The 23916-nt window shown below is 40.8% G+C and overlaps 1 protein-coding gene across 3 annotated transcripts in view; it reads left to right on the plus strand.

The window, feature by feature from the left end:
* Positions 1-23916, plus strand: part of MDFIC (MyoD family inhibitor domain containing) — a 144349-nt gene that overhangs the window by 34470 nt on the left and 85963 nt on the right. Inside the window, exons 1-2 of one of the 3 annotated variants that reach the window (XM_079932626.1) lie at positions 10531-10640; positions 10906-11094. The exons of the other annotated variants lie outside the window; for them this stretch is intronic. Coding sequence (XP_079788752.1) covers positions 11010-11094 — 85 coding nt within the window. The 5' untranslated portion in view covers positions 10531-10640; positions 10906-11009. Of the gene's footprint in view, positions 1-10530; positions 10641-10905; positions 11095-23916 lie in introns of those variants that run through there. 3 annotated transcript variants of the gene reach the window in all.

Consider the following 23916-nt stretch of genomic DNA (forward strand, 5'->3'; position numbering starts at 1 on the left):
AGTAAAACAGAAAATCTGTAACCTCAGTACAGGCAAAGATTTCTTAGAACACACACATACACACACACACAATTATACTTCAGGAAGGTTGTTAAATAAAATATAGGTTTGGGAAATAGATACTTGGCATTGTATTTTCTAACTATAGTGCTTTAGAGTCTTTGAATATGTGCATAGGGAAAACACTAGAGGAATGTTATTATGCCTAAACACACTGTGGTAGGAAGCTTTTGACATGGTTCACAATGAGCTCTATCTCTTGGTATTCACTCCTTCATGTAATCAACTTCCATTTAGTGTGGGCTGGACCTAGTAACTTGCTTTTAATCAATAGAACTAGGTGACAAAAGACCATGTCTTCTATCTTGCTAGCACCCTCTGTCTTGCCGAAGACTCCGAAGGACTCCAGCCAATGTCATATTCCAGCAACACTGTAGGGCAAGATTATTCTACTATTGGTAGTATTGGTGGTGCAGTTTATGGTGTAAATACAAGTGAGCCTTCTAAGCATACTCTTCTTTTTTTTTTTTTTTTTTTGTGGCTGTCAGGTGGATTTCTTTTAAAATTTTTATTGAGGTATAGTTGATTTACAGTGTTGTATAAGTTTCAGGTGTACAGCAAAGTGAACCCGTTATATATATATACATACATCCACTCTTCTTTAGATTCTTTTCCCATGTAAGCCATTACAGAGCATTGAGTAGAGTTCCCGGTGCTGTACATGTCATGTGAATTTTTGCCAGCACCACATAGCCAATAGCATCTTCAGCATACTTCAAATGGGTTTTTGTTTGATCACCTGGGGGAAATTTAATAAACAGTCTCATTGTTAGAGAGGAGAAAACTTAGTCTAGAAATCCCTCTAATAGAATTCTGAGAAGAATTAAAAACTTCTGGAATATATAACTGAGATCCTAATTTGATATAGGCATGCATGTTGTAAGAAATGCGGTAGAACAGGTATAAGGTTTGGAGTTCTCTGAATGCCCACTTCACCTTCTCTTGTAACTTTGCACTTGCTACTTCCTTTCTCTTTCCTCCTCACCTTCCTATCTATGGTTAAGTCCTTCTCATCCAGGCTCTTCTCCAAACCCATTTCATTCTTCAGACTCCTCTCTCTTAGGATTGGGTTTGTTGCTGCCTCTTGTGTCCCATCAGAGGGCCCAATTCCTACTTCAAAGTATGAATCTCATTATATTTTATTCTTCTCTTTACTTGATCCTTTCCCTTACTCTACTTTTAAGTTCTTTTAGAGCAGAGACTTTGTCTCTAGTTCTATGCCCCTCTTACACAAACTCACAGCATGCCATTGTACTTTACTAACCACTATTTGTACTTAGATACTTATATGTGTGATTATTTGACTAAAGTCTACCTGTCCTAAGACTAAAACTTTGTGAAGACCAGGACACGTGTTTCACTTTTCATTTTATTCCAGTGTTTAGCAGAGTATTTGACATCTTGTAGTTGATTAAAAAAAAAAAAATGCTGCCAGGACCTAACTGGAGACCTGGGGTAGAGCTTATATTCAATAAATATCTGATGAATAATTACATGAAGATTTCAGTTACAGTTTGAGCTTTTCAACTTACCACTTAATTGTTCTCCGTTGAAACTCTCTCAAACGTTGTTTCCTTATTTTTATAGAATGGGGATTATAATATTGTACATTTAATACATATCAGAAAGGATTATCCCTAAGATAAAATTGAGGATGCATGGTAAAGGATGTGTAAATTTTAAAGGACTTGGTATATGATAGTCGTTATAATTAATTATAAGAGATGGGCTATACCTCTGGAGGTATTGGACCTATGTCAACCTGGAAAAGGCTTTTGATAGAAGAGTTGAGTCCCTTCAGGGATTCAGAGTAGATTGCTTTTCCCTTTGATAGTGAGCGAATAGCAAACATCAAATAATTAATAGTTCACTGGGCCTAAAGAGCTTCAATTTCACTTTTTCTAAAGACAGTTGTATTAGTTTTCTGTGGCTACTGTAACAAATTACCCCAAACTTGGTGACTTAAAACAACAAAAATGTATTCTCACAGTTTCAGAAGTCTGAAATCAAGGTGTTTACAGGGCTGTATTTCTTCTGGAGGCTCAGGGCGAGGATCTGAGCCATGACTCTTGTAGTATCTGATAATTACCACCTTCCTTAGCTTGTGGCCGCCTAACTCCAATCCCTGCATCCATCTTCATAGTGCCTTCTCTTGTCTGTGTGTCTGTTATAAGGGCACTTGCTGTATTAGGATTCTCCAGAAAAACAGAACCAATAGGAGATATATATGACTTATAGTAAAGTATCAAATAGAGGCTGAGAAGTCCCGGGACCTGCCATCTGCATGCTGGAGACCCAGGAAAGCATGTAGAGTAGTTTGAAGGTTGAGAGCCAGAAAGCCACGAGCACAGATTCTAGTTTGAGACTGAAATCTTGAGAACTAAGAGTGCCAAAGGTGACAGAAGATTGATATTCGAGCTCAAACAGTCAGGCAGAGCGTGAATCCCATCTTCCTCTACCTTTTTGTCCTTTTCAGGCCTTGAAAGTTTTGGATCATGTCCATCCACATTGGGGAGGCTCATCTGCTTGAATCAGTCCACTAATTCAAATGCTTATCTCTTCCAGAAACACCCTCATAGACACACCCAGAAGTAATATTTAACCATCTATGTGAGCATTCCCTGACTTAGTCAAGTTGACACCTAAAATTAACCATCACACCTGCTGTTGACTCATATGAGGGCCTACCTGGATGATCCAGAATGATCTCTTCATTTCAAAATAATTATGTCTGCAAAGGCCCTTTAACCAAGTTAACCAAGTAATGTAACATTCACAGGTTCTGGGGATTAGGATGTGGGCATATCTTTTTAGGGGCCAATACCAGCAGACTACAACAGTCTATATGAGAGTGAGTAAGAAAATACAGCTTTGTATAGATGGGCTGTAGTAACCAAAGTGTTCTGGTGTTGCTGTGTTATCTTTAACACAGATAAATTAGGTAATCACCTCTGTAGTGATTTTAGAGATATATGTAAGATACGCCTCTTTCAATACATATCCTATAACATCTTCATTTCTTGTCATTTTATTGCATTGCCTGGTAATAAGACTTGCTTGAATTTTTGTTTGGTAGATTATTATTACTTTATTATTTATTTATTATTGGCAGTAATGGGTGTCATGGTTTTGGACCTCTAGAGCAAAGAATTGAGTTTATCAGCCCCTTGGTACAGGCACATTATCATGGTCTGTCCAAGTCCCTTTTCTTGTATGTATGCTTATCTGCCTCTATATGTTCTCTCTGATTCCTGTTCTTTTTTTTAAAACATATTTATTGGAGTATAATTGCTTTACATGGTGTTATTTCCTGCTGTACAACAAAGTGAATCAGCTATACGTATACTTATATCCCCATATCCCCTGATTCCTATTCTTCACTCTTTTCCTTCCTCCCATTACCATTCTAAGATGTGTATGTAAGTCCTTTTTCTTGTGTGTGTTCTTATAAACTGTGCTCTGTTGTTTTGTGTGTATATAATTTTAATTATTAATTGGTGCTGCGCTAAAATCACATTGTTCCTTACTCCTTTCACTAAGTACGATGTTTAAAGATCCGTTCTGTGGCTGACATGGGCGTATAATCTGTTTCTTCTAGTAGCTACACAATGCACATGCTCTGCAACCACGCCATCAACTGCTTGCTCCCCCAGGGATGGCGGCCCAGGTTGACTCCAGCTCCCTGCCACCAAAACAACGTGGCAGCAAATAACCTAGGTCCCTTTATGGGCCTGGATACATTTTAGGGGGACTATGAACATGGGAACAGGTTTGTTGCTCCTAGAATATCTTTGTGTTTAAGGTCGGAAACCTGGGTCAGCAAGAGAATAGAATGGGGATCCAGGTGCCTGGGGAGGAGAGACTGTTCAAAGTAGGAGAGAGGAGAATAATGGGAGGTGGGAGAATATTCGAGAAAGCTTTGCCTTTTTCCCAGAGTAGATTATAGGTCTCAGGATTGAATGAACAATATAATCAATCTGTAATCCTGCATTTTTTATTTAGCACCTATCTCTTAACAGAAAATTTGGAGAAATAGAGGCATTGGTTTAAATCCCAGAGTTGAAAGTTCCTCTCTTTACCTGAGACTATAAACGAGTTTAGGGACCATGGTGACAAAAGAATCCTTGTCTTCTACATTATTTCAAATATCTTTGTCTGGATCATCATGCTAAAAGTATTTCCAATTGTGAGTTTAGCACATCAGTCATCATTTTCAAAGACCTCTTGTACTTACTCCTTTTCCACAATACCTTATATATCCAGGTTCACTGTCTACGTACCTTCTTGTTGGCTGCATATGATAGAAGCACATTTCCATTTCTACCTTCACTCCACTTGTTCTCTGACATGTGCCACTGTCTGCCTTAACCTCTCCCTCCATTCCTTCAAAACACAAGCAGGAAAGTACAGTGACAGCAAGGAAGTACCTGAAGGCCAGTGCCCCAGGCCAGAGGAGTCAGACAACCGAAAGGGACACTAACTGAGAGCTTGGTAGGAAGGACAAGTCAAGCTAATTCAGCAACAGCAGATTCTATGCTGCATTCTTTGGTCACACATTTACAACAGAAAATCGTTGGAACTCCTGAATGGAAGATCAGATATGCCCTAGCTTCACCATCACTTAGAAGTGATGGACTCATTTACGTGGCTTATCCAGATAATCCATCAGAGCAAGAAGCCTGGATGTTTAGAAACTTAACTCTATAGCAAACCTACACAAGGACCTTTGCCGAGTCATTTAACTTCTCTGGGGCTTTCACACTTCTGTGCTTTGTAGGCAGTATCTCTTCAGTCTGGAATTCCCTAAGCATTTTGACAGGCAAACTTTTACTCATCAGCAGTACTCAGCTTGGTATCTTCTTCTTTCTGAAACATCCCCTGGCTCTCCCCGCCCACGTTCGAGCAGTTAGGTGCTGCTGCCTTCAAGTTCCTGCTGTACAGTCATTATTGACGTGAATGGCCCTCTCCCACTCTGCTCTCTGCCCATCTCTTCCCTCACACACTCTGAGCTGCCAGTTTTCCTCTATCTTTGAACTTCTGATGCCCAGCATATGGTTTGGCATACAGTAGATTCTAAGTGTATGTTTGTTGAACCTAATGAATGAACTTTATGTCTTTATATTTCTTTATATGTTGAATGAAGGAGTTGGGCCTTTCGGCAGTTTTCAAATGTTCAAAAAGTGGAAGAACCAGTTTTCTCAGTTAAATTTAAGGGAAGGACCTATGCATTATGGAGAAAAAGAACAAAGTGCTCTATTTGAAGTAAGGATGGAATTCCAGAAATCTGTCCACTTGACCTCTCCTCTTCACACAGGGCACCAGGAGGTGGAGAAATACAGTCACAGCAAGTTGGCCTAGAATCATGATTGCCCATTTCCCTGGCAGCTATAAAAATGTAATCCTGTGAAAGTTATTCTTTCAAGTAGCAACATTTTCTTATGTGAACTTTTTTTTTTTGGTGGCATTTTTCCTTAAATGTAAAAATACTCACCTGCCTCCTTAAAAAACAGAATGCAGCACTAACATAACTGAGTCCTTCCTTAATGACTCAGGCCCTCATTAGGAACAGTCCGTTTCACTGAGTTGAATTCACAAAGGCATTGTTATGACGTGTTTATTTCCCTGTATCTTCCCTGTCTGTCAGCTGTCATTTCTTCTGCTGTCACTTTTTTCTGACCTAATAGCTCCCTGAGCTAATCTCTTTTCCTCAAAGCCCCTGTGCCCTAAATCTTCTGTGAGGTAGAACAATAGAAAATAAAGTTTGTTGAAAAGTATATGTGCACCAAAAAAAATGAGTAGAATTTGAGAAAGTCAATGGCAGTTGTGTTGGCATTATGTGAAGGTTATGGAGGTTACCTGAGGGTACTAAGAGACTCAGTTTGTATGTTTATATGTCCTTGGGTTTGGGGATTGCTAAAGTCATGCTTCTACCTAAATGAGGTAGGTATATATGTTTTGTAGAAAAACTAACCTTGGTACAATCGGGGTGAATGTATTGACTGAATGTACCTTAAATGATATAAAGCATTTAAATCATTTTTTAACCAAGTAAGCAGTAAAATACTTTTAAGCGTGAACCCCTAATTTATATTTATTTATAAATTATACATACTTTTGTACTAATACTTTGTATAAGTTTTAAAACATACTTGAGAATTGAAATGACAAATGATGACAACAAAACAAATATAAATACTCATTCTACTGTTTCCTCCTCACATTCCAGAGAATTGTCTTGTCTACCCCCTGGGAAGTATGCACAATAGCACACCCCAGTTGTAGACCTCTGGCTTAGATAACTATGCAAAGATAGTAACTTCGACGTTTGCTAGGCAGATAGGCCTCTACCCAACTGAAAAGTAATTTAGCTGCTTTTCAAGACATTAAATCAAACTAAAAAAAAAAAATCTCAGAAACTAACACGTGGCCTAGAATATAATAGGTGAACAATAAATGTTTGAATGTTGACTGAGTGATGAAGAAGTGGTAGTCCACAAGGATGCTTTATAAATCCTTTTAATTAGTTCATTTCATTTGCTTAGCTCATGTCAGATCTCTTTCACAACGTGTTTACGTATTATTACATCATCATCAGTGTGTACATCACTAGGCAGGAATGGTTGTAAGGCACATTGGGATTTCAGTGGCAGAGGGCTTTGAGCCAGGGCTAGGGTATTTAATTCTAAAGGAGGGCTGGTCCCCAGGGAAGGTTTCCATCTATCAAGATGACTAGAGTTTGGGACATGATCAAATCCGGTTTAATCAGGACCATCAGGTGATACCTGGGGCATCTGGGCTGGTGGAGGGGCACAGGCAGTAGTAGTACTAAATAATGGTGACTCTCGAAGCTAGTCAGGTAAAAGTATTATCGCATTGAGAACGGTGTGGAGAAACGGAGAGGGGCCAGTAAGCACACATCTGGGTTGAGTTTCAGGGCATAGCTGTGTTTTCGGCCTTCTGTTCTTACACAGCATGCCCACCTTGGGTACTCATGACCTCCTTGCCAGTAAATACCATCTATGTGCTTGTATTCCAGACACCTCTCCAGCAGCCTACTGCATGGTTCCAATGAGCCATTTCACAGGTTTCTCAGACACTACATCATCCACATGACTAACTCAGCAGCTTTTCCCCAAACCTGCTTCTCCTGAATGTTTCCATCTCTGTAGGTAGTATTACCCCCATTCATCAAGATGCGGAAAACTGGAAGTCATCCTTGATTCCTCTAGCTTCCTTATCCTTTATCTCAGCCTATTTGGCTCCATTCCCACTTCTATCATCATCCCTTGCCTCCTAATTGGACTTCCGAGCTCCAATCTCAGTGCCTCCAAATCATCTTACATATTATACCAGAGTTCCTTTTATAAATAGAAATTTGGAAAATATATCCTCCTTGTTCAAAGTTGCTAAGACCTCTACTCTTCTCTCCGGCTTCCATCTCTCTCCCCCTCACATTGGGTTCTCCTCTGATACTGGACTTCTTTCAGTTCTTCATTGATGCTAGGCTGCCCTCAAACCTCTGCACTTCCACCCACACTGCCTAGACCAGTCTTTTCTCTTATCAATTTCTTCTTCTGCTTCCAGGAGAGACATAACTTTTTCCAGAAACTTTTCCCTGATTCCTAGACCAGACTGTATCTCCCTGCAAAAAAGAATTACCATGGCATTCCAGAACTTCCCCTGCCATCCCATTCAGCCACTGTTGTTAAGTGGTTGTGTGTCCATATCTCCTTCTAGACTGAGTTCCATGAAGGCAGTGGCCATGTTGATCATCTTCACTGCTGCATCCCCAGCCCCCATGACAGTGCCTCCCAATTCCATACATATTTGTTGAATAAAAGAATGAGAGGATGAGGTCACTGGAGTGCTCTTCAGGAACCAGGCTAAGTGATGAGTCAGAAAGACAGAAATACAGCAAAGGATGGGGTAAATGGACAGCCTGGGGAACGCTTAGGAGCCCACACTTAATTGCTGGTTTATCAAATACTAAGCTTATGGACTTCTAGGTGCTCCTAGAAGGAAGACCTGAGTTTACCTAAAGACACAAGATAGGCTTTCGGTCAGACAGACTTGAGCTATAAATCCTAGCAATGTAATCCTGGCAAGGTACTGGGAGGGCTGATGTCAGAAGTCTTTGAGATAATTTGTGTAAAGCATAGATTGCACATGTATACCAGGCATGGTTACCTGGTATTTTGATGTGGCCCTTGTGATATAGTCATTATGCCATGTTCAACACTACCCATCAAAATGCTTCTGCTGAATAATAATAATAGTTAATAGTTTTGAGTACCTTTCCTCATAGCTGATGTCCTTCTGAAAATTATCTTATTTAGTCCTTATGGGACCCTGTGAAGAGTTTCTTTTATCATTCTCACTTATGAAGCAACCAAGGCATAAAGAGATTGACTAACTTGCTCAAAGTTTTGCTGAGCAAGATATAGCATTTGACTGTCTTGGTGATTCTACCACACAGCCTCTCATTTGTTCCTAATATTTTTTTTTTAACATCTTTATTGGGGTATAATTGCTTTACAATGGGTGTTAGTTTCTGCTTTATAACAAAGTGAATCAGTTATACATATACATATGTTCCCATATCTCTTCCCTCTTGCGTCTCCCTCCCTCCCACCCTCCCTATCCCACCCCTGTTCCTAATATTTTTATTTGAATCTTATTTCTTCACTGTTAAAGAGTAAGATATTTAAATTTAATTCAAGGAGTATTTATTGAATCACCTACCATGTGTGCAACATTAAGTACTGTGTGAAATTTAATTAACAAATATTTACCGCTGACTATGACTTTCTAGAAGAGTGCTGTAATTTCTTAAATATTCGTGGAGTTTAACATCTTAGTGAGGGTACATTTTTTAAAAAGGCAAGGCAATATATAAAATAGGGATAAAATAGTATCTAGGCGTGAAGCTTCCTCAAATGTTTGCTCTCTAATGTAATGCAGATCAGAATTGATCTGTTTTCATCAAGCAGATTCCAAATAGTCCAGGCCCCCAGACAAGTTTTCAGAGAGTTAAGGCACTTTTATACATACCATTCCTGAAATCTCTAAATTAAAAAAAAAAAAAAAGGCATTTGTTAGTCACAGGTCATTGGGCAAAATGTCATTTCTCTTTTGGGGCAGAATATGGTCTGAATGACTGTCAGCAGAAACTTCAAAGGCTGTGTTTTTCAGGTTTAATTGAAAGTAAATTTGGTTGCACCAATTCTTTAAGGGTAAGAAATAGGACTTCTCAGTCAATTGGAATCAATTCCAGTTGGTTTTTTGAAGATATGAAATTCCTGGGATATTATTGATACCCCTAGAAGGAAGATGTATCCAATGTACATTTTCTCCAATTTTGAGAACATTATTGTCATTACTCTTGTCCTAGAAAGTCAGAGAATGAGTTTGTTCTAGCTTTCTACAAATTTTGCATTTCATTCACAATGAAATAAAGAGCAAAAGTTATCAGAAATACTTTACATCTGCAAATTATTTTATACTTGTTATTCTTGGCTCATCAGATTAAATTGCAACTGGAACATCTCCTTTATAAATGGAGAGTTGATCAGCTTTTTACTTCCGACCACAAGTTTATCTCACCACAGAAGTCATCTGTGGGGGAGGCATTCCTCCTGTAATAGACTGGGCCTGAGGCCCTGGGCCAGTGCATCCTCAAGGGTGTCACCCTTGCCTGCCCGGACGCCTCCAGGGTCTTCATGCAACTGCAAAAGGTTTTTCCTTATCCAGGATCGTGTTTGACCAATACAAAGAAAGAAAGAACTGAAAAACAGAATAAAGGTTACTTTAGGGTCAGAGATTAAACACTCAGCTAGGGGTCAAGGTTTCAAAACCACCCTTACTGTATTCCACCGGGAAAGTCTGATACTTTTTTCGTTTTGCATTGTTCACCCTAAAGGCTTCTACTTTCCTCAGGGCATCCCCTGAATGTCAGTGGGTCTGAGGCAGGGCTGGGAAGAGGAGTAGGGAGAGGGAATGCGGTGACTCTCTGGGTGGGGGGCACTCTGGGGCAGCCAGGGAAGAGCCTGCTCCCTCCTTTCCCCCCCACCCCCACCGGCGTCCCCCCTGCCCCCCATCTTCCCCAGCGCCAGCCCTGTAGGGCTTTGGCCTCCTGACCCAGACAGAGCTGGGCGCTAGGGAGCCTGCGGCCGAGCCCGGGTCGCGCCGCCCCCAGCCTCGGGGCCGAGAGCCAAGAGTTCGAGGCCTCCCCGACCCGGATATGCTGAAAAGGAGCCACAGAGGGAGAAGTGTTTCTGGAGTACAGGCGCGCTGTAAGGGGGAAAGAGAGGCAGAGGGGAGAGAGCCCCGCTCGGAGGGGAGCCAGCGGGGCTGAGCTAGCTGGAAAGAGGAGGCGGAGAGCGCCGAGCAGAGGAGCGGCTGCTGCCGCCGTTGCCGCCACTGCGGTGTGCGCTGAGCGGGAGGGAGGAGGGGAGGGACACCCAGGGGTGGCCGCCGTCGGGCCAGCGCGACCCACGGCCCCTGCCGGAGCCTCGCTAACTTTCCGAGGCGGAAGAGGAGGAGGAGGAAGGGGCTTTGAGTGAGTTGGGGGGGATGCCGAGGTAGGTGGCGGTCCCCCGGGCGGGAGGAGGATGGGTTCTGATCCCAAATCCGATCTCCCAGCCTCTCCCCCTTGGGTACCCCCGCCCCCCTTCGACCCCCTAGGACTCACTGCTGTCAACTTGCTGGGTAACAGTTTTCCTCCCGGGTTTCAAGTCAAAACTTCCCCGGGGTGGGGTTTGGGGAAGGGAAGCAGAGGGGGAGGGAATGTCCTGCAGGGGTGGTGTGCTCTTCTCTCAAAACACTTTTTTTTTTAATCCCCGCCAGAAGCGGTCAGTTGCCTGCACCCAACATCTCCGAGCCCTTAGTGTGTCCGCCCCGCAGGGCGGCGAGCTAGGCGGAGGCGCGGCGAGGGTTCCGTGAAGCGGCCCATGTCCGGGGCGGGTGAAGACCCCGCTCCCGGGCCCCAGCTCGGGGCCGAGGCGGGTGGTGGCCGGCTGGGCGACGCGGCCCAGGGTGAGTGTCGCTTGCAAGTTGCAAGCTCCTTTGTCATTGTTGCATTTTAAAATGTGTTCGCACATTTACTGCTTGGGGTCTGTGTGGGGGGAATTGGTGCGAGAACCGAGCCAACCTCGTCCTTGTGAACTTTTGCATAGTTAGCATTACTCAAGCAAGTTCTCCAGCACTGCAGCGCTAGATCAACAACCGGATAAGAGGGCGGGATCCGTTGGTCCCTCCGCTCCCCCCTTCCTTTGGCTGCGGAGAAACAGGATCGCTTCTTTCTTAAGCATATGCATTTCAGGGCCTAAGACCCGTCAGTGTGGGCTCTGAAGCGCTTCCCCACTACTTCTCTTCAGTTCTGTGCGTTCATCAGATCAAGGACTGACACTGCGTTCTGAACAAGCCTGCACTCTCCCTTCATCTTCCTGTTTCTTGTGGGCTCGTCTGCAACTCTGATAATCCAGGTTTCTGTGACCAATTGCTTTGGGATGGCTCATGCATACGTTTTCAATAACTATTTTTGTTTTGAAATACACAGGCTTCAAAAGAAATGCTTTTCAAGAATGAATTAGCTCTTTGTGTTCCTCCAAAGCGTAAACACATTCAGCCTGTAAAGAAAATACTTCTGTTTCTGGGAAAATTCCACAATAAGCTTATTAACAAGTCAAACAGTATCTTTTTTCTCTTGAAGGTAACATACTTCAGGTTTTCATTGGTGACAGAGAACAAGGATCTTAATCTCCTGACGTATTTTCCTCTTAGGGTGGTTCTGATTTAAAGAGTTCTGACACTGATACAAATTAAATAATTTTCCAGGGCTCCAAAACCTATTTTACTTTTTCTCTTGATTTTAAGCCTATCTGATCCATGCCCCCCGCCCCCACCCCCTTTAGCAATAACGTAATGAGCTTTTTGGGATTCTTTTTGTTAAGGCAGTAAAAAGTGGAAAAGAAGAAGTGAGTGTCGAACCCACAATAGGTAAGAGCAGAAAACATGCATGGCTAAATTAAAATGTGGAATTCAAGGGCTGTGAAATTGAATTATGTTTATCATTGTTTTTTTTTTGCTCCTAAACAGTGAGTCATTTTTTCTAAACAGAGAAAATCAGCAAATCAGAACTAGAACGATAAACACGTTTTCCCAGAAGCAGCCCATGTTCCTCACACTGTATTGCCAAGGCAATCATTTTCTTGTCATTAGGCATGCCCTCAGTAGTCATATCAACTCCTTGATGGGATGTTTAGGTTCACACTTGAGGTGTTCATCACTATTGTTAACAAATGCTTATGTCAAAATCAACCTCAAACACACTAGAAAAACAATTGATTTAGAACTAGTGATATCTACAATGTCCAGCTTTAATAATACACATTTTTTAAGTCAGTAGAAGTTGCAGTGATAATGCAGTGTACAGATGTAATGCTGTAAGGTATCACATGATCTGACTTTAAGAAGCCAGCCTCTAGAATGGTCTGAAGGAGAATGTGGACTGCATACAACACATTATCAGTGTGGAAACTCTCGGGTTATGTTTTACCTGAAAATTGACTTAACCTCAGCAACATTTTTTTTTTTTAGTAGTTTAACTTTGACTCACCACATCCTCTAAGTAGGCATCAATTTAATTGTAAATGTAATATAAAGTTGAGTTTTTTAAAAAGAAAATCCTCAGAATCTTGTTAAAAGATTGTGTCTCAAACAAGCAGATTTCATAAGCTGAAAGAAAAAAACATTTTGGAGCAAGTGGGTAGGGAGAAAGCTTCAAGACGTAGCCGCCATGGTTAGGGTGGTTTTATTGGTAAAGACGTTAGTGAAGAACCTTTGCCCGCGAGCCACTCTTCTCTTAAGCTCCTGCTCAGAGTTCTTTCATCCTCATCCTTCTGTCCTTGGGTTATTGATCATCTTTTCAGAATAATAGTTGAATAGTACTCTGGTAAGATAAGGCTGCTTAGTTAATAGAAACCTAATTTTACAATTTTATATATTAAAATCAGTGAGAAAAATGGAATGTTCTATGAAAGTTAACAGAAAATGTCTTTTCATGAAGGGGGAGGGTAAGATCAAGTCTTCGCCTGCGAACAAAGTACAATATATATGTGTATTAATATGTATGTGCATATATATACATATTATATCACATAAAGACACACGATATAATCTATGCAGATATTACTGTGTTGTGATGCACTATCTGTACTACTAACCAAAGGCATAGAAAATTCAAGATGAAAGTAATTTTAGGGGGTCTCTAGTCTGAACTCCCCATCAAATCTAGAATTTCTTTCTACATTCTTGCAGATAGACACCTACAGTGTAGTGCCTTCTCCTCATCAGCATTCATAGTTGTGGAAGTTTTTCGTATTGAGAGCATAGCTCTCTCTCTTTAGAGCTTCTCCCCTTTGGCTGTGATTCTGCAAGCACAATTCTATTGCTCTGAAAGCATGAAAAATCTTATTTGTGCATTCTGAAAATTGTTACAGATCAAGGACTTAAGCTCATATGCCCCAGGCTGTCAGAGGGAACCAGAATGGGTGTGGGAAGGTAGGGAGCAGTGGGGACTGGGGACTATTGTAGAGCGCAGGCCCAGGAGACGGTACTTCTCAGGTCCAGCTCATTGTTGCCATTTGGGTTAATATCTTCCGGTATTTCAAGAGATACTGGAAATAGGGAGTTTTATGTATCATTGCGCCCTTTTTAAAAGTTGGCAACTAATGAAATTCAATTTTTATCCAGGCCAAACAAAACAACCACACCTGCAGGCTGGAAATGGCCTGTATACAGCTGATTTGTGATCTCTATTATAGAAAATAGGAAGTAAACTTGTGATTTAAAACCATTTCCCTGTTTATGACGAACTTCTGAAAAATTGACTTGATTTGCCTTCTCAAGCAAAGTACGTGTATAAGTGTCTCGATAAGTGAAGGACAATTTGGGCCAAACTTATTTTTGTTTTAAGAGAGAACGGCTCTTGTATAGGGGGTTCACCTAATTCTCATTTTTTTTCTTTTTTGGATCAAGCATCTTAAAATTCATTGTGTTATCAATCCTGATAGGTATTTGCTTTTTTGTGCAAAAGTTATTAGAATCCATGTGGTTGAAAGAGCCTTTTGATTAAGTGCTTCCATATTTGTGACTTGTAACTAGAAGGATCTTTAGAAATAACTTAGTCTAACTGGCTCACTTTTCTAGAAGAGATGTCCAGAGACTTTAAGTGACTTGCGCAAGGTCTCATACACAGTAGAAATCAGGGTGTTTTGTGGTAAATGTGGTTGAAGTAGAGAATGAATGCAGCTTTTTTTCCTGTGGATGGATGAATTGAAGATAATCAGCTTTGGATACTGCGAATTGCTTGAGCCTGTTCCGGCCCCTGCAGCCCCGCTCCCTCCCCCATTGCATTTGCCAAGATGTAGACTGTTGGACTGTGTGCTGGAATATTCTTTAATGTGATAATGTGTGATTTAATGCACTCTTCTCTCTTGGGAGAGTCCTCTGAGACTATTAGGCGGACTTTTCATAGCAGGATGCAAAATGCCAGTAAAGTTAATTAAAAATAATTTAAAATAGAAGCTAGGGAGAAGATGTTCAAGTTGAAATTACACAAGAAGAGCTTTGACTTAGAAGCTTAGCTGATTTGTCAGGAATTTATAGTGGCTAATCAGGTTTCCTGTATGGGAAGCCTGTTTATTTCAATTATACCACGTATGCTCGTAGTATCCATATTCTTCAACTTTTATCATATCGTTTTCTCCTTTTGATTAAGAGTGGCATTTCTCAAAGTGTGTCATCTTTGGGCAGCTTCTATCTCTGGTCCTCAATCGGGGACGATAGTGCCTTTCAGGAGACATTTGGCAACCTCTCAAGACATGTTTGGTGGTCGTAACAGGGGTGGGGGTGACTGCTCCGGGGATGTAGTGGGTGGAGGCCAGGGATAACGCTAAACAACTGGCAATGCACAGGACAGGGCAGCGCCTCGCAACAAAGAATTATCTGGCCCAGAATGTCGATGGTGTTGACTTGCTATCCTAGTCTTTCAAGGCTACTGACATCTTTGGCTCCACTCCAGAGTTACAGAATCAGCATCTTGAGAGTAAGACTCAAGAATCTGCATTTTTAACAAGCTCCAGGTGCTCTTTATCTCTAGTTGAGAATCATTGTTTTTAGAGGCTTTTATCTGTAGAAAGACATGCCATATATATATCTATATATATATCTATATCTATATATATATATATATATATATATATTTGGTAGAAAGCCTTAATAAAATCTTGAGAAAAGTCCCTTTTTCAAATTCCAGACTTTAAATCATATCACTCCACGTGTACCGTCTCTTAGAGCTCGCCAGCATTTTTATCCCATATCCCAATTAATAAAACTAGGCCTGAGTATTCATCCTCAAAAAAGTTTCCTGTCAAGATCATATGTACTATAGTACAAATATATTGTGAATATTAGAAAAGAAATATATGAATAAAAATTTAAAAGGATGAGATAAAAATAAGTAAATAAATAGATCTTTTAATACTTTCTTCTGCCCACCTCAGTAGATATTTTTGTCCCACCACCCTACACTTCTCTCTGAGGATCCCAGCATTATGCAATAATAAGGAAAGAATGTGAGCTGTATTCACCTGTAAATTGGACTTTTGGAATCTGGATTATCTTTTCTCATAGAAACAGAATGATAACTTATGTTTACCTCCATAATCTCAAAAGATTGTTGAAAATTTTGTATATTTACAATGATAAATTATAGAGAACATACTCTTATGTTTCTGGCAACCGCATACAAATAACCACGAACAAAATTGAGTGAAACATTTTGAATACAGATGCTTGAGAAAGAACAGGCTTAACTGGAAAACGATAAGGAAACTTGTCTAGATTTGGAAGAGGATTTGGGGGCATTTTCAAGCACCTTGGACTTTATATTCCCAATTCTCTGTATGCCTAAAGGAACTAACGTTCATTTTACACGTTTAGTTAGAGAAGTGCAAGCCTTATCAGCTAGGCGTAGTCATTTTCCTTCTGCTAAGTAAAAGAATCAAACGCGTAAGAGGAGGATGTAACTGGGAAAAAACTAAGAGGGGAGGGGGGAAGGAAGCGGTTAAAAAAGGTACGACTAAAAAGTGTTTGGAGAGGTTGAAGTGTTTGAGTTGAGAACTGCGAATAAAGTTCTAAGGGATAGCATGGTATGAACTGAGCTGGAGGGGACCATGTTAAGAAACAAGATGATGACACAAAATCTTGAGAGAGGGAGGAGCACAGCTTACCTTGAAGTAGGCCCTAGTATATATTTGTGGAATAAATGATTGGGTAAACGGAGGGCTTGATTGCTGTCCAGAGCAAGTGTGAGTCATGGCAGCAAAAGGCGATGAACAGCATCGGTTTGGGGGTCAGGGTGGAGGATGGGACTAGGGAAAGCATTTATATGTTTGTGTTTATAATTCAGGATACTTGTACAGAGGATAAATTTTTAATACCGATTTTCATCTCTACTATAGCCTTTTTGTTTGTCTTCACATCGTTTATTTCTGCCTTACTCAGGTGCTCTGTGAATGTTCCATCATATCTATCTATAGATAGATATGATGCTGTATGACAGATATAGAGAGAAATAGATTGATGAATGAAATCTGGGACTTGCAGAGTGATGGGAGAAATAAATAAGTTTACACATACCTATAATATAAGGTAGATGGAAAGGTTATAACAGAGGCAGAAAGAAAATGATGGCAGAACATGGGAGGGAGAAAGCATCTCTAGCTGGGGCATTCGGAAAGACCTCAGAGAAAACTTTTGATTTGAGTTGGACTAAGAAGCATAGTCAAACTCTCCTCTGTGGACATGGATGTGGAAAGCAAGACTTGGAAGGGACTGTTACAGAGTGTGGAGGACTTCACTAAGACCATTGTGTGAGCTGCATTAAAGGAGCTGAGAAAAAGGTAAAGTTGTAAAGATAAGCTAAAGTAATTGTGAGGAGGGCCCTGATTTTCCTGCTGAGGAATTTGTATGTCCTTTCTGTAGGCAATAGAGCCATTGAAAGTTCTTGATAGGGTAAGGATAGGACCAAATTGGTGTTTTTAGGAAAACAAATCTGGTGACAGTTCAAAGGATGATTTTGGAGGGAGAGGCAAGAGTGAAGGCAGTGATTTTCCAGGAGGCTATTACAATAGCCTGGCAAAAGATAAGAGGACCTAGGGCAGTACCAGTGGGAGTAGAATTGAGAATATGGATTTAAGAATGATAGCAAAAGTAGGATAGAGCTCTATCTTGCTGTGAGAAATTGTTCAGGGCATTGATTTTTACTTATTCATTTTTGAATCTCCTACAGCCAGGCACAGTGTCTAAATTTTGTTCAATGGAATTGATGTGGTTGGGCAAAATATTTAATATGGGAGAAGGTGGAAAGGTAGAAATGTAAGGTAATCCACAGGTTTGCTTTTTAGCCTGAGTGGAAACATGGGAGGAGCCGTTGAGTCTTCTTTTGATCATGTTGGTTCCATGGAACTTATCCTTAAGCCAGGATAGCCAGTAGGCCACTGAAAAAGAGAATTTGTTACTAGGAGAGTGGTGAGGGTCAGGCGCACAGACTACGAGTTCACCACCAAGTAGCTGATGGATGGGCACAAGAGTGAGAGAGAGAGGACTGAAGACAGACTTGGGAGAATGGCTGCCCTTTTGGGAGGAGAAGGAAAAGAATACAGAGTCCGTAAGGATTGGTCACAGAAGTGTTAGGTGTTAGAGGTCATGGAAGATGAGAGAGTTCTGGTTTGTTAAGGGAGAAGCAGGGGGTATAGAAGGCTCCTTTTCGATGGGCGGATTTTGAGCATGTCCACCACACACTAATGGAAAGAAAGCCAGGGGATAGAGAGAGAAAAGATGAAAGAGCATGGGGGTGGACCGTGCTGCAGTGGGTGTTTGTAATTGAAAGAGTAAAATTGTAGGAAGGAAGGAGATGATGAGATCAGTCTTAGGAAAGTGGGGAATGTTCCCCTTTGAGATGGGGGTGGGAGAAAAGGATGAGTGATCATCTAGAGAAAATTTCATGTGAGAAAGAGATTATTGAAGGCCTAGATGTTCTCAGCAAAATAGATGTAACATTTGCTGAGAGCAAGGGGGCGTGTTAGGATGAGTCAAGAAATTTGAGATGTGTAGAAAAGATTGGGAAGAATGAAGAATTCAAGAGGGAGTCAATCCGGGGCAAACAAAAGCACTGCTCAGTAACACTGAGGGCTTAACAAAGAATGAACAGCATGAATTTTTAGTGGACACGGTCAGCATGGTTGATTGCCTTTCTCAGCAAGAAGCGTTCGGGACCTTGGGAATAGAAGCAGATAGAATGGAGTTTTTGTATTAGCACAGGGTTGGAAGTTGGCAGAATGGAAGCAGTGGAGGGGCTGGGGCAAGGGAGGAGGATTAAGCATGTGTGGGAAGAGTGTCTTTGTACCAACTGATCTCGTGTTCCAGGCTGTATGGGGAGCTGGAGAGACCAGCAGTGCAGTTAGAAGGCTATGATTTCTGGCCAGCAAGAATCATGCCTGTTGGCCTTGTTTGGTCAGTTCACATACAAGGATTTAATATACATAACTGAGTGATCTTTACAGGGCTACTGGGGGAGCTGTGGAATTTTTGGGTGTGTAAGAGCCTTTCCTGTTTCTTTGAACCTCATTTCCTGGATCTTGGTGAGGTGATTTCATGGAAAGTTCTAATAAAAGTGTGCAATTATTTTACTAGCATTATATTTTTATAATAAAAGATTTTGGGGAAAAGGAAACACATAAATTGTCACAGTCTAAAGTTAGGCCATTTGCAAATGGAAAATTAGTTAGAACAACAACAAACAGAGGAGGGAAACAATTCAACCAAATTGTTTTTCTGAGTCAATGTAATTATTCTACTGTATAAAGGCATGGGATGTGATTTTTATGTTTCTATTCCGAAAAATCTTTACTCAATTTTTATTAAGGGGGGATTGATTCTGCACTGGCTAGAGTCTGGATGTTTGGATAGTTGAACTCTGGTGATTCATTGGAGCAGATAAAAGATGCTGCAGCCCTCCCTGCTATCTTAATCAGTCCTGGGTTTTAGATGATTGTCTCTCTCTGTCTTTACCTTTTATGCTCTGCGTCTCTCTTTTTCCCCCTCCTCTCCCTCTTGCCATTAACACTTTACTGAAGTTACTTAAACTTTTCATATTTTCTTTTGACATTAGCATACACATCCTGAAGGAGGTGAGCTTTTTTACTGTAAGCTTTTGAAACTGAGTTGTATTTTACAGGTTCTGGTCGCTTCGAGTTCACTAAGTAGGAACTGTGGAGAGTTATTTTAACATTAATTTCGTTTGTGGTTTCGACTTGCAGTCCACTTCTGTTTTCAGATTCACACCCACATGATCTGAAGTAAGATGATTCATATGCATGTGCTTTTATGCCCGATTTTTTTTGCGGGGGGCGGGGAGTACGCGGGCCTCTCACTTTTGTGGCCTCTCCCGTTGCGGAGCACAGGCGCCGGATGCGCAGGCTCAGTGGCCATCGTTCACGGGCCCAGCCGCTCCGCGGCATGTGGGATTTTCCCCGACCGGAGCATGAACCCGCGTCCCCTGCATCGGCAGGCAGGCTGTCAACCACTGCGCCACCAGGAAGCCCTATGCCCGATTTTTAAGTAGTTTCAGGAATAAAGTCTGAAATACATTTTCATGCTAGCACATATATTTTATCAAATATATCGACATATTTGAACAGGAAACCCTGTCAACAAATATTTCTTGTGCTCCTGCTATGTAGAAAATCCCGTGATGGTTGAAAATGTATAACACATAGTTCTGCCCAGAAGGAATTTGTAAACTAGGTGAGAGAGAGGATGATGTTTACGTGTGTGCCAAATTAAATTGTAATCCCTTGTCTAAATATCAATTCAAGATTACGACAAGTACCATGTGACAGATGAGTTTACGGGCAGTTGCCAGCTTACTGGCACAGTTCTGGCTTCTGGAGGTTGAGAGCGAATCTCAGAATAACGAGTCAGTTCTGTCTGGGTTGGGCTGTGAGTGACCCCAGCTGAAGAAGGCACAGTTTGTAGGTCTTCTTGGTTTGGATTATGCAGTGTTGAGCACCAAAAATAAGGCACCTTGTGGTTGAGCAGGTGACAGGCCCTCTGAAGGCAGGTGGCAGAGGGCAGGGGAACAAGCTTCCTCTCCTCACTTTCTGTACTCCAAGAAATAGTTCTCCTACTCTTTTTCATAGGGGATCAGTCTTTAATCTTCTGGGTCTCTATGAATATAGACCTGTCTTGTTCTTATTTTTTCCATCACATCATCCAAGCAACATGCAGGATTTTAGGAAAATCTTCTGAGGGGTTTTACTCTTTATTTCTTACTGAGATATAAGGTGAAATTATGGAGCATGGGAAAGGTGTAGGAGTTTACAACCTTAAAATATGTACAATGTTAAAATAACAGTTTTTCACCCATATGCAAAATGAATTTAATTCTTACTGAGCCAAGGAGTAGCACGTTCAATCTTTGTGTTAGAAAAATATTTCCAGTTGGAGCAGAAAAAGGTGGGAGGCCCTGGTAGTGGGTATGGGCGAGAAAGTATAGATTTAAGAGAAATTGGGGTGCTGTAAGTAGCAGGGTCTGGTAACTGATCTTGGGGCCGGGGAAATAAGGGGAAAATAGAGAGCTAAAAGTGATTCCGTGGATACCATCGACCAATATACAGACTACAGTTGGAGAAATAGGCGGGGACTGAAGAGAAGTGGTGATGAATTTGGGGAAATATTAAGTTAATTGCTAAAGATATAGTCGTGTAGAGTTGAAACTCCAAATCTACAGGTCAGGGCAGGAATCGGGGTGAAGGTAATGGATCTACAAGTTATCCTCCTGGAGGTGACTGGAACTGCGATAGTTAATGAGATTGCAGAGGTTGTAAAGCCAAAATGGGTTGGTGGTCTTAAAGGAGAATTTAAAGTAGGCAGTGCCCCAAAGAGATGGTCCAGAAGGTCAGAGGCTGTGTTGGTGAATTAAATGAGAGGCTCCAGGTTTTGTCCTGTAGGAGAATCACCAGAGAGGAAGCATCCCCTGACTTCTACTTCATATCCGTCATTCTGAAGTCCAAGAAATCAATTTCAATATACTGCAAATTCTCTTATTATTTGTGGCTTCACCACTATTTGAAATGCTCTTCTCCATCCTCTCTCATTTATTTCAAGATCAGGCTCAAATCATAGCTTTCAAATGCCTTGACAAATTAAACAACTTCCTTTGGTTCACTTTTGACTTCCATTGGCCTTCCTTCTTGTAACAGTGCCAAATAAGGGTTTATTCCTTAACCAGAGAGATTGGGGCAGAAAGTGTTCTTGATAAAATCACTCAGTTTAACTGAGAGGTAACAGAAAAGTTTTGAAAATTGTGGCACTTAGAATAATGATGATGCTAAAAAAACTAAAGATGGGTGTGTACCCTTGTTTTAAAAAAGGGGAAGAAGGTAATATCCTCAATTCCTTTTTATATTGTAGCAGGGTTAATTGACTGCTGAGTAGGGGAACTGCTATAGATATGGTATCTCTGGATTTCAACAGTCAGTAAGGCAAATTCTTTCATGATAGCTTTTTAGATAAGAGTAAGAAGACTATCGTGCTTATAAAATTGGATAGAATATGGAAGAGGGAAGATTACGTTTTGATTGCAAAGAGCAAAATATGATGAATCAGTGAAAACTGTAAGTAGATTTTAGACAATTGTGGACAAGTCTTTGAATAATTAAGGCATCCTAAGTTGAAGTAGGCTGTCTCCTGAGGCTGTTTCCCTATCCCTGGAAGTATTCATGCCTACTCTCCTCGGCTTATTCCTGGCAATGCTGAATGTTGATTGTTTTTAACTGAGTTCATGTTTTCAGGTTGGGCTAAGAGAGCTTTATGAGCCCATGTCACTCCAAATTCCATGAGCCTATGAGAGTTTGGCTTTAATATGAGTATATTTGCTGGTAGAAAGAACACAATTGAACTTGTATCTGAGGAGGCAGGAGGCAGGGTTCAGTTATCCTGAAAATACATTTTTAGGATGAGGAACTTTAGATTTAGATGTAAGAGTTGCAGGAGATTAAGATGACTGAGATAATGTGTCCTGGTCCCCTGCACCACCCTGCCTTTATCTAACCTCCCCACTACTTTTTTTATAATGGAAAGTGTCTACTTCTTTCTCCCCGCATTTATTTAGAGCCCAGATTATTGAGATTATTTGCAATACTGCTGCATTTTGCACCTATTCATTTGCGTGTCTGTATTCAATTGCATATTCATGTAATTTTTTGGTAATTGTTTTCCCCTTTGCTGTGTATAAAACCTGCTGTTCTCTACCCACCCCCAACCTGTAAACTAGTTGAGTCAATGTCATTTTTCTCATTCTTTTGAATCGAAACACACCATAAGCTGCTAAATGCATAAGAAGCCCTTTGAAGGAGTGAATTTAGATTTTGCTCAGAATCTTATTATTTTTCAAAGTAATGGTAATAACGATTAGTTGATTAAATTGATTTAAGCATTTAATTCATTCAACAAACGTATATCTGATTATACAATAACTTATAAAATTACAAAATTTTCTGCATATGCTCATTCATCTGTTAAAAATGCTTTGGTTATCTTAAAATGTTGATTTGGACAATGAGATTTTAATCTGTGTTAGAACATTAGGCTAAGCAGGTAGGCTTTGCAGTGTTTCTTAAAGGTCATTAAGCTTTTTTTTTTTTTTTTTTTTTGAAGAAGTAGAATTCCAGAGCCTCAGGTCTTCCTGAAAGCTGCCTTATCTTTGGTTTTTAAAGGTTACATTTGGGAAACATTTGTAGATTTCCACATTGTTCTTAGCCTCTGGGAAATAGAGACCCAGATTTTTTTTTTTTTTTTTTTTTTTTACTTTTCCCAGACATTTTAGTCTCAGATTCCTTGAGATTTCATAATCTGGAATACACATAGATGATCTGAAATAATGCTGGTATTTGAATGGAAGAGTAAAAATGAAATGGTTTAACATTTACAGATAAAGGAGGTATGAATATAGATTGCATAGCAGTAAGAATATACATATTATGTAGATTATAAATGATTTATCATAGATTAAAATCAAATATTTAATTGAAGTAGATCTAACATGCAACAGTCCCAAATTTTAAGCATGAAGAAAGCTGCTAATGCTCCTTTCTATAAGAACTAAGTGAATTATGTACTGATTAAGTTTTATGAGGTTTTATAAGGATATCTGCCAAGGACCAGCATTTATATTAGTTCTTCGCAAAGTAAGCATATAAAGTACGGATAACAAGTAGACCGAAGTACTTGATGATTGGCTCGTGCATTTACACCTACCTCTGCCTAGTTCAAAAGAACATTTGAGGTAACTTATAAGAGTACATTTTTTTTTTTTTTTTTTGCGGTACGCGGGCCTCTCACTGCTGTGGCCTTTCCCATTGCGGGGCACAGGCTCCGGACGCGCAGGCCCAGCGGCCATGGCCCACGGGCCCAGCCGCTCCGCGGCATGCGGGATCCTCCCGGAGCGGGGCACGAACCCGCGTCCCCTGCATCTGTAGGCGGACTCTCAACCACTGCGCCACCAGGGAAGCCCATAAGAGTACATTTTTAAAAAAGAGATTCAAACGGAATAATAGGAAGTATGGTAGCCCAGGAGATCCAAACCTGAGGGAAAATAGAAATGTACAGGTATAACTGTAGGGTCCAACCCGGTTACTCAATTTTGTCTGCAAATTTGAGGCAAAAAGAGAACATTTGTCCCTCATATGATTTTCATTGTCCATAAGGAAAAAAAAAATAACATATAGCTTC

This window comes from Stenella coeruleoalba, assembly GCF_951394435.1.
Source record: "Stenella coeruleoalba genome assembly, chromosome: 9".
NCBI lineage: Eukaryota > Metazoa > Chordata > Mammalia > Artiodactyla > Delphinidae > Stenella > Stenella coeruleoalba.